Source organism: Mustelus asterias, chromosome 13, assembly GCF_964213995.1.
Source record: "Mustelus asterias chromosome 13, sMusAst1.hap1.1, whole genome shotgun sequence".
In the NCBI taxonomy this organism is placed as follows: Eukaryota; Metazoa; Chordata; class Chondrichthyes; order Carcharhiniformes; family Triakidae; genus Mustelus; species Mustelus asterias.
In genome coordinates, this window is record NC_135813.1 from 96,894,536 (window position 1) to 96,910,328 (window position 15,793).

The window sequence follows — 15,793 nt, forward strand, 5'->3', positions numbered from 1 at the left end:
GGTGGGGCCACATTGGACTTGGTATTGGGTAATGAACCGGGCCAAGTGTTAGATTTGTTTGTGGGAGAGCACTTTGGAGATAGTGACCACAATTCTGCGTCTTTCATTACTGCAATGGAGAGGGATAGGGCCATATGACAGGGCAAGGTTTATAATTGGGGGAGGGGTAATTATGATGCGATTAGGCAAGAATTAGGGAACATAAGATGGGAACAGAAACTGTCAGGGAAAGGCACAAATGAAAAGTGGAGCTTGTTCAAGGAACAAATACTGTGTGTCCTTGATAGGTATCTCCCTGTCAGGCAGGGAGGAAATGGCCGAGTGAGGGAACCATGGTTCACAAAAGAGGTTGAATGTCTTGTCAAGAGGAAAAAGGAAGCGTATGTAAGGATGAGAAAACAAGGTTCAGTTGGGTGGCTTGAGGGTTACAAGGAAGCAAGGAATGAGCTAAAAAAAAGGGCTTAGGAGAGCTAGGAGAGGGCATGAGAAGTCCTTGGCGGGTCGGATCAAGATTTGCTGCTTTTTTTTAAATGGTCGGCTGTCTCTTCTAAACAGCTGCAATGTGTAACCTGGACTAAGCGTAGGAGGGAGATTTATGGAGGGGACGACGTCTCCCGAAGGTGCACAGATCAGAGTGGGCCGAGTCCTGGCAGGGTGCCACAGCGACGGTTGGTCTCCATGCTCCAACCACAAAGAGGCTGGCGGAGACGTCCGGACGCGATTGGACAGGATCGGTGTTGTCGGGCGGGGCCTGACGGGGATGGTCGTTATTTGAAGCTCGCGCTGAGGTGAGCCGTTGCAAATGGAACGTTCCCGGGATCGCGAGGCTGGAATTTGAAAAGCAGGGGAGGGAACAACAGCAACGCAGCCAGGGATTCCGGTGTTGACGCGTTCAAGAATTTACCTGGAGCGCTTGACACCCCCGGCTTCTCATCGTTCCTGATTGTTATATTTGAGAGGAGACAAGCCATTTTGTTCTTTCCCGACCGGCCCCCCTCCCGGATTGTTTACCGGAGCAAAGAGCGTGCCACACCTGCAGTAATCAAACTGTCAGCCGCCGCTCCCTGTCACTGGAGTCGAACTCTCTACCTGGGGTCCCCGGGTCCAACTTCAAATCTACCCGCACGCAGAGAGTATCCAGGGTGACTCGAGCTACAACCCAACTTCCGCAACAAAAAAAAAATTCCTCTGATCAAGTCACCCTTCTCTGGGAATACTGAGCCAGCAACAACAGCCCGGTCTGAACATGTCCGCAGACCGCTACTCCGCTCTGGACGAAACGGCCCTCAGGAAACTGGTGAGAAAGAATGAGCCACTGATTTGGGATTAAAATGTTGTCCTAACTTGATGCCCTCTGCTATTGCAACGCCGGCATCTCCACATTGATGAATGTGCCAGGGAGCCGGCTATTACGGCTAAATCTCGATATGTACTTGGCGGCAGACCATGCGATCCGACGGTTGCCCCTACGCCAGTACCATGTATTCTATAACAAGATGCACAGACACACTTTAAAATGAGCATTTACCTGTTGTGATTTTGACTTTTTTTGTTGTGTGGTTAGATCATGTTCGGGCCTCCAACGTTAGCATGCCGACTGTCACTTTTTATAAAGCATATGTATAAATAACCTTTCAATGGGAAACTGGTCACAAACCTTGCTACATTCTCACCACCTCCTTCAACTGGTCTTTCGCACATGGTGCACAGTTGTTGTATTTCTATTAAAACCTAAGGAGCATTTAAATATTATTGGAATTATTCTGAGTCTGTCCCTTCTATTTTAAACTTTAATTATAGTTAGTCTGGCCTGTTGAGACATAGTCCGATATTTGAAACGATCTGGGTGAGGGTAACAGTTGTAGCATCACAGTGATGTCTAATGCTCTGAAGTCCAGAACCCCATCGAAAGGTACCAACCGAGGTTAACTGTGATAGCATGATTGATTGATAAATCTTTTAGATTCTTTCTAAAAAGGTGAGATTGGCGATTTACACTTCAAATCTCGCTCCAATGTTTACCTTCAAATTTACCTGTCGTATGTCGATCTCAGTGGCGAACTTATACAGGTTTTGTTGGTTTTCTAATTAGAAGTGATTGAATCTTGCTGGAGAAATAATGGTGTTGACGATGTTTGTTGTTAATGTACAAATCGGCCAGCAAAATCAGGAAATTAAGGAATACCCACAAGTGGCGAATCTCCACATGTACTGGTCGCCTTTTTCGTTTAGAGAAAGAAAATGCTGCAATAAAAACGCAAATTGTGGAAATATGTTCGGATCGCATCTGAAAAGTAGAGACCATTAACTTCTCGGATGAAGACTTTTTTGTTGGAATTGGAAATACTGTATGTTGTAGTGTGCTTGCAGTCAGCCTCCCACCCACCTCCATAAATTGAGGTTGTCCAAAACCTTGCTATTTCTGTCCTGATGTGGAGATGCCGGCGTTGGACTGGGGTAAACACAGTAAGAAGTTTAACAACACCAGGTTAAAGTCCAACAGGTTTATTTGGTAGCAAAAGCCACACAAGCTTTCGAGGCTCTGAGCCCCTTCTTCAGGTGAGTGGGAATTCTGTTCACAAACAGAACTTATAAGACACAGACTCAATTTACATGAATAATGGTTGGAATGCGAATACTTACAACTAATCCAGTCTTTAAGAAACAAAACAATGGGAGTGGAGAGAGCATCAAGACAGGCTAAAAAGATGTGTATGGAGACAATACACATCTTTTTAGCCTGTCTTGATGCTCTCTCCACTCCCATTATTTTGTTTCTTAAAGACTGGATTAGTTGTAAGTATTCGCATTCCAACCATTATTCATGTAAATTGAGTCTGTGTCTTATAAGTTCTGTTTGTGAACAGAATTCCCACTCACCTGAAGAAGGGGCTCAGAGCCTCGAAAGCTTGTGTGGCTTTTGCTACCAAATAAACCTGTTGGACTTTAACCTGGTGTTGTTAAACTTCTTACTATTTCTGTCCTGCACAGGCACCTATCACCTAAGTGTTTGCCGACCTACGATAGCTCCTGATTAAGCAATGCCTCGATTTTTAAAAAATTCTCATCACTGTTTTCAAATTCCGTTCATGATTGATCTCTGTAATCATCTTTAGCCACTCACTGCCCAACCTTCCAAGATGTCAGCGCTCTTCTAATATTGGCCCCTTGAGCATCCCTGAATTTAAACCAATGGTCATCTGCTCTAATATCTCCTTTTGTGGCTTGGTGTCTAATTTTGCTTTAGAATGTTCCTGTGAAGCACCTTGGGAAATTTATGTTAAAGTTGCTAGATAAAAACAAGTTATTATAGATGGTATCATTTGCCATTTTGGACATGGAACCAATAAATTATTTGTTTAGACAATGTGTTTAAGTTGCATTGTCCCCTAAAGCTGTCAGATGCGGGATGCAGATAATTAGTCTTGGTCTTGAAAGCTATGCAGGAAATTGAACTGCCGAACCAAAAGTATTTTTGCCTTCACGTGACCTGCACTTTGCCTGCATTTCATGAAAATGTATGTTGATTTGGCTAACTAGCTGGCTCACTTTTAAGTACAATTTGTCAATATTAAGTCAGACTTCCTATTGGTCATAATTATTTTCCTTTAACAGGTGGCACAGTGGTTAGCACTGCACCAGGGCCCTGGGGTTCAATTCCCACTTGGGTCATTTGTCTGTGCAGAGTCTGCACGTTCTCCGTGTCTGTGTGAATTTCCTCCCAGTCCCAAAGACATACTGATCGGCCATGCTAAAATCTCCCTCAGTGTACCTGAACAGGTGCCGGAGTGTGATGACTAGGGGCTTTTCGCAGTAACTTCATTGCAGTATTAATGTAAACCAACTTGTGACACTAATAAGTAAGTAAACTTAAAACTTTCTGTTCATCTATACTCTGGGCTGAAAGTGGCCGAAGGACATTCTGTGAAGGGTGAGCTGTCAGATTGTGGTTCATATTGTTACCAATGACCAAGGTAGGAAGGGTGGGACCAAAAATTCTAGTGAACACAATGTCAAGGAGTGTAAAACAGTGGATGCCCGAGAACTTTAGAAAGTGTGCGGGTGAGGGGAGGGGGGGGGGGGCAATAAAGGATAATCTCTGTTTTATAAGAATATTAAGGTCAAGATGGTGCATAGGGCCCATTAAGACCAAAGTGGCAATCTGTGTATGGAACCGAAAGACCTAGATGAGGTATTAAATGAACATTTTGCATGTGTTCACTATGGAGAATGACCATGTAAGTATGGGGAGGGGGGAATTGTGATTAAAATTGAACAGATTAGCATTGAGAGGGAAGTGATGTTGGGTTTTACTGGGCTTAAAGGTGGCTAAAACCCCAGGTCCAGATGAGATGTATCCTAGGCTGCTGGGTGAGGCAAGGGAGCAGATTGCAGGACGCTGATTTTTCAAATCTTCTCTGGCCACAGGTGAGATGCTAGAGGACAGCTAATGTGTGGCACCATTATTTAAGGAGGGAAGTAGGGGAAAAACAGGTAATTACAGCCCAATGAAATAACATCAGTGGTAGTGAAATTATTGGAAAATATTCAGGGACAGAATTAATTTCCATTTGGGAGAAGTAAGGATTAATCAAGCATAGCATTGCTTTGTTGGGGGAAATCGTATCTAATAAATTTCCTTGAATTTTTCTAGGAGGTGACAAGGTGTGTAGATGAGGGTAGTGCAGTTGATGTAGTCCACATGGACTTGAGGAAGGCTCTTGACAAGTTCCCACATGGGAGACTGATCAAGAAGAGCCCAGGGAATCCAGGACAACTTGGATCTGAAACTGGTTTAGTGGCAGGAGGCAGAGGGTGATGGTCAAAGCTTGATTTTGTGACTGGAAGCCTATGTCCAGTGGTGTACCACAAGGATTGGTGCTGGGTCCCTTGCTGTTTGTAGTGTATATTAATGACTTGGATGTGAATGTGGGGATATGATCAGTAAGTTGGCAGATGACATAAAAATTGGTGTGGTACATAGAACATTACAGCGCAGTACAGGCCCTTTGGCCCTTGATGGTTCCACTGGTCGGCGCAACAATCTAAAGCCCCTCTAATCTACACTATTCCAGTATCATCCATATGTTTATCCAATAACCATTTGAATGCTCTTAATGTTGACGAGTCCACTACTGCTGCAGGCAGGGCATTCCACGCCCTTACTACTGAGTAAAGAACCTATCTCTGACATCTGTCCTATATCTATCACCCCTCAATTTAAAGCTGTGTCCCCTCGTGCTAGCCATCACCATCTGAGGAAAAAGGCTCTCACTATCCACCCTATCTAATCCTCTGATCATCTTGAATGCCTCTATTAAGTCACCTCTTAACTTTCTCTCTAACGAAAACAACCTCCAGTCCCTCAGCTTTTCCTCATACGATTTTCCCACCATACCAGGCAACATCCTGGTAAATCTCCTCTGCACCCTTTCCAACACTTCCACAACTTTCGTATAATGCGGCGACCAGAACTGAAGAAAAACCTGAGATTATCAGATGGGCAGAACAGTGGCAAATGGAATTTAACCCTGGAAAAATGAGGTGATGCATTTTTGGAGGACTAACAAGGCAAGGGAATACACAATGAATAGTAAGACGCTGGAGGATCAGAGGGACCTTTGGGTGCATGTCCAAAGATCTCTGAAGGCAGCAGGACATTAGATAAGGTGGTTAAGAAGGCATATGGGATACTTGCCTTTATTAGCTGAGGCATAGAATATAAGTGCCAGGAGGTTACGATGGAGCTGTATAAAATGTTCGTTTAGGGCACAGCTAGAGTACTGTGCTGTTCTGGTCACCAACTATAGGAAGAATGTGATTGCACTAGAAAAGGTGCAGAGGCGGTTCACCAGGATGTTGCTTGGGCTGGATCATTTCAGCTGAGAGGTTGGTTAGGCTAGGGTTGTTTTCCTTACAGCAGAGAAGGCTGAGGGGGGACCTGATTTGAGGTGTACAAAGTTATGAGGGATGTAGATGGGAAGAAACTTTTTTCTCCCTTGGTAGAGGGCTCACTAACCAGGGGACATAGATGCAAGGTAAGGGACAGGAGATTTGAGGAAAAACTTTTTTTCGTCCTGAAGGTGGTGGGAATTGGATTTCACTGCCTGAAAGGGAGTGAGGAAGAAACCCTCAACATGTCATAGAAATCATAGAAATCATAGAAACCCTACAGTGCAGAAGGAGGCCATTCGGCCCATCGAGTCTGCACCGACCACAATCCCACCCAGGCCCTACCCCCACATATTTACCCGCTAATCCCGCTAACCTACGCATCTCAGAACTCTAAGGGGCAATTTTTAACCTAGCCAATCAACCTAACCTGCACATCTTTGGACTGTGGGAGGAAACCGGAGCACCCGGAGGAAACCCACGCAGACACGAGGAGAATGTGCAAACTCCACACAGACAGTGACCCGAGCCGGGAATCGAACCCGGGACCCTGGAGCTGTGAAGCAGCAGTGCTAACCACTGTGCTACCGTGCCGCCCCAACCACTGTGCTACCGTGCCGCCCCACGGTAGGAAGTATTTGCATGGGCAATAAATCCTGGTCTAGCTAGCGACACCCACATGCCATAAATGAATTTAAAAAAGGATGAATACTTGAAATGCCATAGCATACAAGGCTATGGATCAAGTGCTGGAAAATGGGATTAGAGCAAGTAGGTGCTTGACGACTGGCGCAGGCATGATAGGCTGATGGGGCTCCTGTATTACAAAACTCTGACACTATTTTATAGCAACTTTCTTGTGCACCAAAGATAATCTGTTAGAATGCCTAAGTGTGGGCTTAGATGGTGAGTGTCATTGGATTGTTTGACTGAGTGTTGCTGAGAAGAGACATTTTGCTGAAACCTTTTGCCTTGTGCTCATCAGGACACATACCATGCCAAATTTCAAATGATCGCAACAATTTATAACAACATGTATTGGGGAAAAAGGCCCTGATTGTTTCGCAAGTTGACTCTAATTGCTGAAGTCATGAAGTCCTTGGCAAACAGGATTAAGGAAAATCCCAAGGCATTTTATATATGTATATGTAAAGAGCGAGAGTAGCCAGGGAAAGGGTTGTTCCAGTCAAGGATAGTGGAGGGAATCTATGCTTGGAACCAGAGGAAATGGGTGAGATAGTAAATGAATACTTTGCCTCAGTATTCACCAAAGAGAGGCACATGATGGATGAGGAGCCTAGGGTACAGTATGTAGATATTCTGGGTCATGTCGATATCAAAAAGGAGGTGGTGCTGGGCATCTTAAAGCATCAAAGTAGACAAGTCCCTAGGGCCTGATGGGACCTACCCCAGAATAGTGAGGGAGGCAAGGGTGGAAATTGCTGGGGCATTGACAGAAATCTTTGTATCCTCATTGGCTACAGTTGAAGTGCCAGAGGATTGGAGGGTAGCCAGTGTTGTTCATTGTTTAAGAAGGGCAGTGAGGATAATCCAGGAAATTCGAGGTGGTGAGCCTTGCGTTAGTAGTAGGGAAATTATTGGAAAAGATTCTTGGGGACAGGATTTACTCACATTTGAAAACAAATGAACTTGTTAGTGTTAGCATGGTTTTGTGAAGGGGAGGTCATGCCTCACTAACTTCCTTGAGTTTATCGAGGAAGTGACGAAGATGATAGATGAAGGCAGTGGATGTTGTATACATGGACTTCTTCAGTAAAGCCTTTGACAAGGTATCTTGTGGTAGACTGGTACAAAAGGTGAAGTCACACGGGATCAGAGAAGAGCTGGCAAGATGGATACAGAACTGGCTTGGCCACAGAAGACCGAGGATAGCAGTAGAGGGCTGCTTTTCTGAATGGAAGGCTATGACTAGTGGTGTTACACAGGGATCAGTTCTGGGACCTTCGTCATTCGTAGTATTTATAAATGATTTGGAGGAAAATGTAGCTGGTCTGAAGTTCGCAGACGACACAAATTGGTGGAGTTGCGGATAGTGAAGAGGATTGTCAGAGGATACAGCAAGATATAGACCTGTTGGAGACTTGGGCACGGAAATGGCAGATGGTGTTTAATCTGGACAAGTGTGAGATAATGTATTTTGGAAGGTCCAATGCATGTAGGAAGTTTACAGTAAATGGTCGAACCCTTAGGAGTATTGACAGGCAGAGATATCTGGGTGTACACCGATCACTCACTGAAAGTGGCAATGCTGGTGGATAAGGTAGTCAAGAAGGCATACAGCATGCTTGCCTTCACCCATTGGGGCATTAAGTATAAAAACTGGCAGGTCATGCTGCAGCTGTGCAGAACCTTAGGCCTCGTTTAATATATTGTGTACAATTCTGTTCGCCACATACCAGAAAGACTTGGAGTGGGTACAGAAGAGGTTTGCTGGATGTTGCCTGGTCTAGAGGGTATTAGCTATGAGGAGAGGTTGGATAAACTTGGTTTGTTCTCACTGGAACGACGGAGGTTGATGGGTGACCTGATAGAGGTTTACAAGATTGAGTGAGTGGCATGGACAGAGTGGATAGTCGGATACTCTTTCGTGGGGGACAAAAGTTTAAGATGTGTGGGGGAAAGGTTTAGAGGAGATGTGCGAGGCAAGTTTTTTTTTAAGAGGGTGGTGAATGTCTGGAGCATACTCCTTGGGGAGGTGGTGGGAACAGGTATAATAGTGGCATTTAAGGGGCAACTAGATGAATACATGAATAGGATGGGACTGGAAGGATATGGACTCCATAAGCGCATACAGTTTTAGTTTAGGCAGGCATCCTGATCGGTGCAGGCTCGGAGGGCCGAAGGGCCTGTTCCTGTGCTGTACTGTTCTTTGTTCTATGGTAAAAGTGTTGGGGTAATGAGGGGGGATGGTGCGAGCCATAGGCTCCCCATGCTTTTGGGCAATTCAGAAAAGGCACAAGGCTTGAACATTTTTTTGTTGTTGCAGAAAATGGGTTCCTGTTTATGTCGCTTCTAGTAAGTGTAAATGAACCATTGAGCTTGGCTGATTATATTAAATTGGTTGTTAGCATAGTTATTAGCACTCTATGGGCAGCACTTGCTGAAAAATCCAAGCGCAGAATCACATCACGTTTAGCTTGGGTTGTGCAAGCATAGGCTGGTTGAGTATGGCCTGAACTTTGCATAATATGAACAGCTGGAGGAACATGTTTCATTTGCTAGCCAATTATTAAGATGTATCCAGCATTGTATCAATGCTGAAATTAATACACAACATTGCTTAGTTCTGTGGTCAGCAGAATGTCTTTTTGTATGGCTGGCTGCAACCCATTAATGGAAAATACTGTGTTCATTGCCACTGCAAATAGCATGAAATGGCTTGCTTAACCTGCTTTTCAAATCTTTGATACTTTGCCTTTATAGGTTAATTTGAAGTGCACGGGGCACTTTTCTGGTCTGAAATTGGTCACTTTGGCCCACTTGTGAGTTCGCATGATACAAAAGGAACAGTTATCTGTTTGGACACAAACATAATGTCCCATTATGCCCTTTTATCAATGGTTTTGAAATATCCTTGAATTTTGCTTGTTTAGTTTGGAAAATGAATTGAATAACACCCTTGAATGAATTGTTGGGTGTTTATTGCTGTTATAAATCCATTTATGTCATCTGTTTGTTTGGATCTGGAGCTCCACTATAAAATAATGCTTGTTTGAGAACAAAACTCTGGTTTTGTGTACAGAGATTCGCTAATTTTTAAAAACAAAAGTTTGGCATATTAAAATGTGACAAATGTGATGCAAATTTTACACTAAAAGAAATGCACAGAATTAGCTGCATACATAGAGGTGTAATACGTGAGATTAGTTTCCAAAGTCACCTTCAGTTCAGGTCCATGAATTTTGAACTGTCATGTTACAAAACATTTGAGTAACTTTGTAAATGAAATATGTGGGATGCAATCATTTTTTAACATTCAAAGTTGGTGCAAATTATTTGTGGGTTCCTCTAAGATGCAGTAAATGATTAGGGAAATATTTCAGTTTGACATCCTGTAAATTGAACCATATCAAGAATTTCCACCCTTTATGTCAGGTCTGACCATTACATTTGATTCTAGGTGAGGAAGTGCTGTTAGTAAGGATGCTATTAATAGCTGCAGCACCTCTAGTTTAGGAAAAGGAAAAATTATCATACGTTATTCTGGTGCTCAGCCACAATTCAGTGACTCCAGCTGGGAAGTACAGGTTGTGGATCTTGGATGGGAATAATTAGTCCTGTTTGTCCTTCCCTGTTCGCCACCCAAGCATGGAATAGCTTGGCAATATTTTAATCACACATCTGAAGGATTGCTCCTTGAATGAGGTACTAGAGGCTTGATATTGCATGTAGAACCATTTTGTAAAGGTTTCCTCCTTCAGGGGAAGAGAATTGAAGGAAGGGAGTTGGAGATTTTAAAAATGCACTTGTTATCCTTGATGTAAGTAGTTCTGTACAGCAGCAAATTTTAAAGAATGTGCAGTTGAGCACATGTTCCATGTCACAAGTATGTATGTGGTACAATTTTTTTAAGTGCAAATTAACAATAATTGGGGATTAGTTTGCTAGACAGCCTGCTATGTAGTTGAGTGTAAGTGGGGCTCCTTAAAGGTAATCTGCCTGGGACATGGAAAAACGTTAAATAGAACAGCTGCGTGTCCCAGCATAAGTTGGGGTACAGAAAACACCTTGTCTGCAGGAATATAACTTTTGATTTAAGCTACATCTCAGTTTGCAGGTGTCAACATGATTACTTAGAACATAGAACAGTACAGCACAAGAACAGGCCCTTTGGCCCATGATGTTATGCCAAACATGCACCAAATTAAACTAATCCCTTGATGCATATCCCTCTATTCCTTGCGTATTCATGTGCTTATCTATAAGCCCCTATTGTATCTGCCTCCACCACCACCCCTGACAGTGTGTTCCAAACACCTACCACACTGTTTTTAAAAAAAAAAACTTATCCTTCACATCTCCTTTGAACTTTCCCATTCTCACCTTAAGTGCATGCCCCTTAGTATTAGACATTTCAACTTTGGGGGGGAAAAAAGATTTTGACTGTCAACCCTATCTATGCCCCTCATAATTTTATAGACTTCTATCAGGTCCTCACTCAGTCTTCAGCGCTCCAGAGAAAACAACCCTCGTTTGTCCATCCTCTCCTTATAGCTCATGCTCTTTAATCCAAGCAGCATCCTGGTAAACCTTTTCTGCACCCTCCAAAGCCTCTGCATCCTTCCTGTAATGTGGTGACCAGAATTGAACGCAATACTCCCAAGTGCAGCCTAACCAAAGATTTTTTTTTATAAAGCTGAAACATGGCATCCTTACTCTTATACTCAATGAAGGCAAGCATTCTAAGTACCAAACCTGAATCCAAGCAGCCAAGTCACCATGGATCCCATGCATCTTAATCTTCTGAATGAGCCTACCATGAGGGACCTTGTCGAAAGCCTTATTAAAATCCATGTAGACAGCATCCGCTACTGTCCTCATTGATCACCTTTGTCACCTCTTCAAAAAAATCAATCGAGTTAATAAGACATGACCTGCCCCGCACAAAGGTATACTGACTTTTCCTAATTAGGCCATGCTTTTCCAAGTGTGTGTAAATCCTATCCCTAAGAATCTTCTCCAATAGTTTCCTGACCACTGATGTGAGACTCACCAGTCTATAATTTCCTGGATTATCTTTTTTCCTTTCTTGAACAGAGGAACAACATTAGCTACTCGCCAGTCCTCTGGTACCTCTCTCCAATGGCTAGCACGAATATAAAGATCATTGTCAGGGTAGATCCCATTGGGCCCTGGGGACTTATCCACCTCAACGTTCATCAAGAAACCCAACATCACTTCTTTCTTGATCTCAAAATGTCCTAATATATTAGCATGCTCCACACTAATCTCAGTACCCTCCATGTCCTTCTCCTTGGTGAATACTGTCACAAAGTACTTGAAATTTATTATTGCTGATTTCAAAAGTAAACCTTTAAACTCCAAATTATTTGTATTAATTTTAGATTGAACAGATTTTAATCTGAGGTACAATGCTAATGGGATATTCCATTACACATTTGGGATTTAGATTGTAAATGTGGAATGACAAAAATGGATGCATCAGTTGTCAAATCTAGATGGATAACATGAAATACCAAACAAGTTCTTGCCTTGCCAAAACTGTTCACTATTGTATTCTAGGATCATCCTGGAAAGCAAATATAACCCCAGCCTCTATGCAGTATGTCAACCTAAACCCCTTTGTCACCCCCCTTCTCCCACTACTCTTCTCTCCAGTTATTGTGATTATTGAGCTTGCCCCTTTTTCCCACCAAGCCAACATTCCCTACTGTTTCCCACGTTTCATTTTGTTTCCTATTTCTCCTTGGGCTCCTGCCAAACTTCTCTTGCCCATGACACCTGCTTCCTGCTCCCTTGACCCTCTTCAGTAAACTGCTGTTACGATTCCAGTTGATGTTGTAACTGAACAGGAAGATTCCAGAATGGAACACTGGCTTAAAAGATCATAACTTTTTTAGTGAAACGTGGAGGAAGAGTCATAGGACTGCTAACTAGTTTTCAACACAAGAAAAAACATTTATCAAACCTGAGAAGATTGGATTATGATACAACACTCTTAATCCTCCCTTAGTTTAGCAATTAACATGGACTACAGAATACACTTCAGATACATTGGTCTCCACACAGTCCCTTTAAGCACACACACACTGAACCCAAGTGTCTGTGGATTTCTCAGAATCTCCCCAGATGATTGTCATGAAAGTTTCTGAACTCTACTCCCAAAAACACACTTTAAAATCTTTCACAATGATGCTTTCTATTGATGGTTTCCATTCCATAATCCAGTCCAGATTTTCCACATGTCTCTTAAGCAAAACTTCCATTCCACTTTTAACAGTGGATCCAGTATCCAGATTTTACACCACCCCCTTTAGGATTTCTTTGTCTTGACTGCTGTACAAACTGTTCACATTTGCTTTAACACTCGATTCCCAGACTCTATTAAAATGTCATCAAACTTTTGATTTACCTCTGAAGTCTGCTGTCCCATTTTCAATTAAACTCACTTAAATCTGTATATTTAGCAAAGGTGGAAGCCACAAAAATACATTTGATCACTGCTTCTTCGCTTGTAAAAACATGCCTGTATGAATAATTGCTTTGTTGAAATCCAAGCAAATATTGCAAATATAGCTCATTTAGACTACCTGACACACTGAGCACCCAGCGGAGGAAAAGCACTAAGGCTAGGGAGAGGTGGCCAGGCAGGTGTGTGCACAGTGGATCCTAGCCCAGCTTGGATTTCAGCGAAGCAATTATTCATACAGGCATGTTTTCACAAGTGAAGAAGCCGTGATCAAATGTATTTTTGTGGCTTCCACCTTTGCTTTTTTTTTTGTGGTGGTGGTCAAGGTGAGCACAGGGCTCCACTAACTGCAAGGCCACCTCCTGAGTCAGGCTGTCTATTTGGTACAAGCTGTTAATAAGTTCCTACCAATAAGTTTGGTATGAATTCTATCCCTGGATTCTGCAGCTGTTTTCAGTCTTGTATTATCCCTCTGTGCAAATATATGCTTGTGGTTCAGAGGAAAAGACTTTTTGATAAGTAGACACGATGATGGTTTTAATTTGTCTGAATACATTGCATTGTGAATATCACTTGTTTGCAAATGACATCAATAGAATGGAAATGATGAGATTGCCCTTCCTTTCCAAGTATCTTAAAGGAACATATTAAAGGAAGTAATTTTAAGATGTTTATTGTTACCATAAAAAGCTGTTGACTTGTCCCACAAAACTGAAGCTGTCAGCCCTGAGGAAGTGTTGATGACATTTGTGGTTGGCCAAAATGTCCAAGATAGTAAATCATTTGTAAGCAAATGACATTTTGTTTATTTTTGAGATGTACCTCAAAATAAGTCACATTTTAAAACAGAATTCCGTGTTTAATTGTTTACTCTTGGTAGGGAGATGGTGGTGTCATTCTAATGTTATTGGATTAGTAATCCAGAGGCCCTGATCCATTGTTGTAAAAACCCATCTGATTCACTAACATCTTTCTGAGAAGGAAATCTGCCACCCTTACCAAGTCTGGCCTACATGTGATCCCAGACTTGCCATAATGTGGTTGATTCTTAATTGTTGTTTTTGGGTTATCTCAGCAGACAAGGGTGTTTGAGGGTTGGCAGTAGGTAAAGGTCTTTCCTTCAAAATATTTTAACATTTTACAAGGTTATTCAACATCAGGACATAGCTACAACTCTTTTTTTTTAAGTGCTTCTGTCTGAGTGCTATCACTGTGATGTAGCACCTTTCTGGTCACACCTACACCTGTAAATCTGTCTTGTGTGATATGATGCATGGCTTTCAATTTTCCCAAACCTCTGAGATGTTTCAGAAATTCTCTTCTGAACTCATCATGTTCTTATCCACTGACTTCACTAACTTCAAGGATTAAGCATTGAGTACAGGAGTTGAGATGTTATGTTACAACTGTACAAGACATTGGTAAGGCCACATTTGGAGTACTGCATACAATTCTAGTTGCCCTGAAGGATGTTATTAAACTGGAAAGGGTGCAAAAAAGATTTACATGGATTTTACCAGGACTGGAAGGTTTGAATTATAAGGAGAGGCTGGGACTTTTTTCCTTGCGTGTAGGAGGATGAGGGGTGACCTTAGAGGTTTATAAAATCATGATGGGCATGGATAAGTTGAATAGCCAAGGTCTTTTTCCTTGGGTTGGGAGTCCAAAACAAAAGGACATGGGTTTAAGGTGAGAGGGGAAAGATTTAAAAGGGGCCTGAGGGGCAACTTTTTCCCCAGAGGGTGGTGTGTATGCGGACGGAGGTGGTAGAGATGGGTACAATTACAACATTTAAAATACATTTGGACAGGTACGTGGCTGGGAAAGGAGAGGGATATGGGAGTTTAGGAAACCTGGTCGGCATGGATAAGTTGGGCCGAAGGGCCTGTTTCCATGCTGTATATCTTGATTAAGTTCAGACCTACATGGGCTTTCCTGCTCAAACAACATTTCTGATTCTGAATGACATAGTAACTGGGATTTTCTGGCCGTTCAAGCCCTGCCACTGCTGGAGATTTGGCATTCAGCCAAATCTCCATTCACTGCAGTGGGACCAGAAACCCCCACTGGCGTGAACGGTCGGAAAATTCTGTCCAGTGTCTCAGATTTTTTAAATCTTTGTACTTTAGTGTTTGTTCAAGATGACCTTTGACATTTAGCTTGATTCCTCTGGATCTTGGAGTTGGATCGCAGAACGTGCAAACTCCACACAGACAGTGTACAAAAGTAGGCAAATTCGAGCCTGCTCTGTCATTCAATCAGATCATGGCTGATCTCTCCCTGGTCTCAAATCCACCTCTCTACCTGTTCCCCATATCCCCTTAACCTGTTTTTAAATCTGGAATATATCTCTTCCTCAAAACCATTTAATGATTCAGATTCCACTGTCCTATGAGGCAGTGAGTTCCACAAATTTACCACCCACTGAGAAGTTATTCCTCCTCTTAGTTTTAAATCTACCAGCTCTCCCTAATACCTGTGACCTCTTGTTCTAGATTTTCCCATAAGAGGAAATATTTGGTCTGCATTTGCTTCATCAATCCCTTTTTTAAAAAAAAAATTTTTTAAATACCTGATCAGATCCCCTCTCATCCTTCTAAACTCCAGTGAGTACAAGCCCAAACTGTTTAATCTCTCCTCATACGTTAATCTTTTCATCTCCAGAATCAATCTGGCGAACTACCTCCAATGCCACCATATCCTTCCTCAAAGAGACCAGTTAGGTAGATT

General features: G+C 42.6%; 1 protein-coding gene across 2 annotated transcripts in view; it reads left to right on the forward strand.

Moving 5' to 3' along the window:
- Positions 1-183: 183 nt before the first annotated feature.
- The window catches only part of smtnb (smoothelin b), a 347,775-nt gene continuing 332,165 nt past the window's right edge, over positions 184-15,793 (forward strand). For both annotated transcript variants that reach the window (XM_078227351.1, XM_078227352.1), the window contains exon 1: positions 184-1,297. In XM_078227351.1, the coding sequence (XP_078083477.1) occupies positions 1,247-1,297 (51 nt within the window). In that variant the 5' untranslated portion in view covers positions 184-1,246. The remainder of the gene's footprint in view (positions 1,298-15,793) is intronic.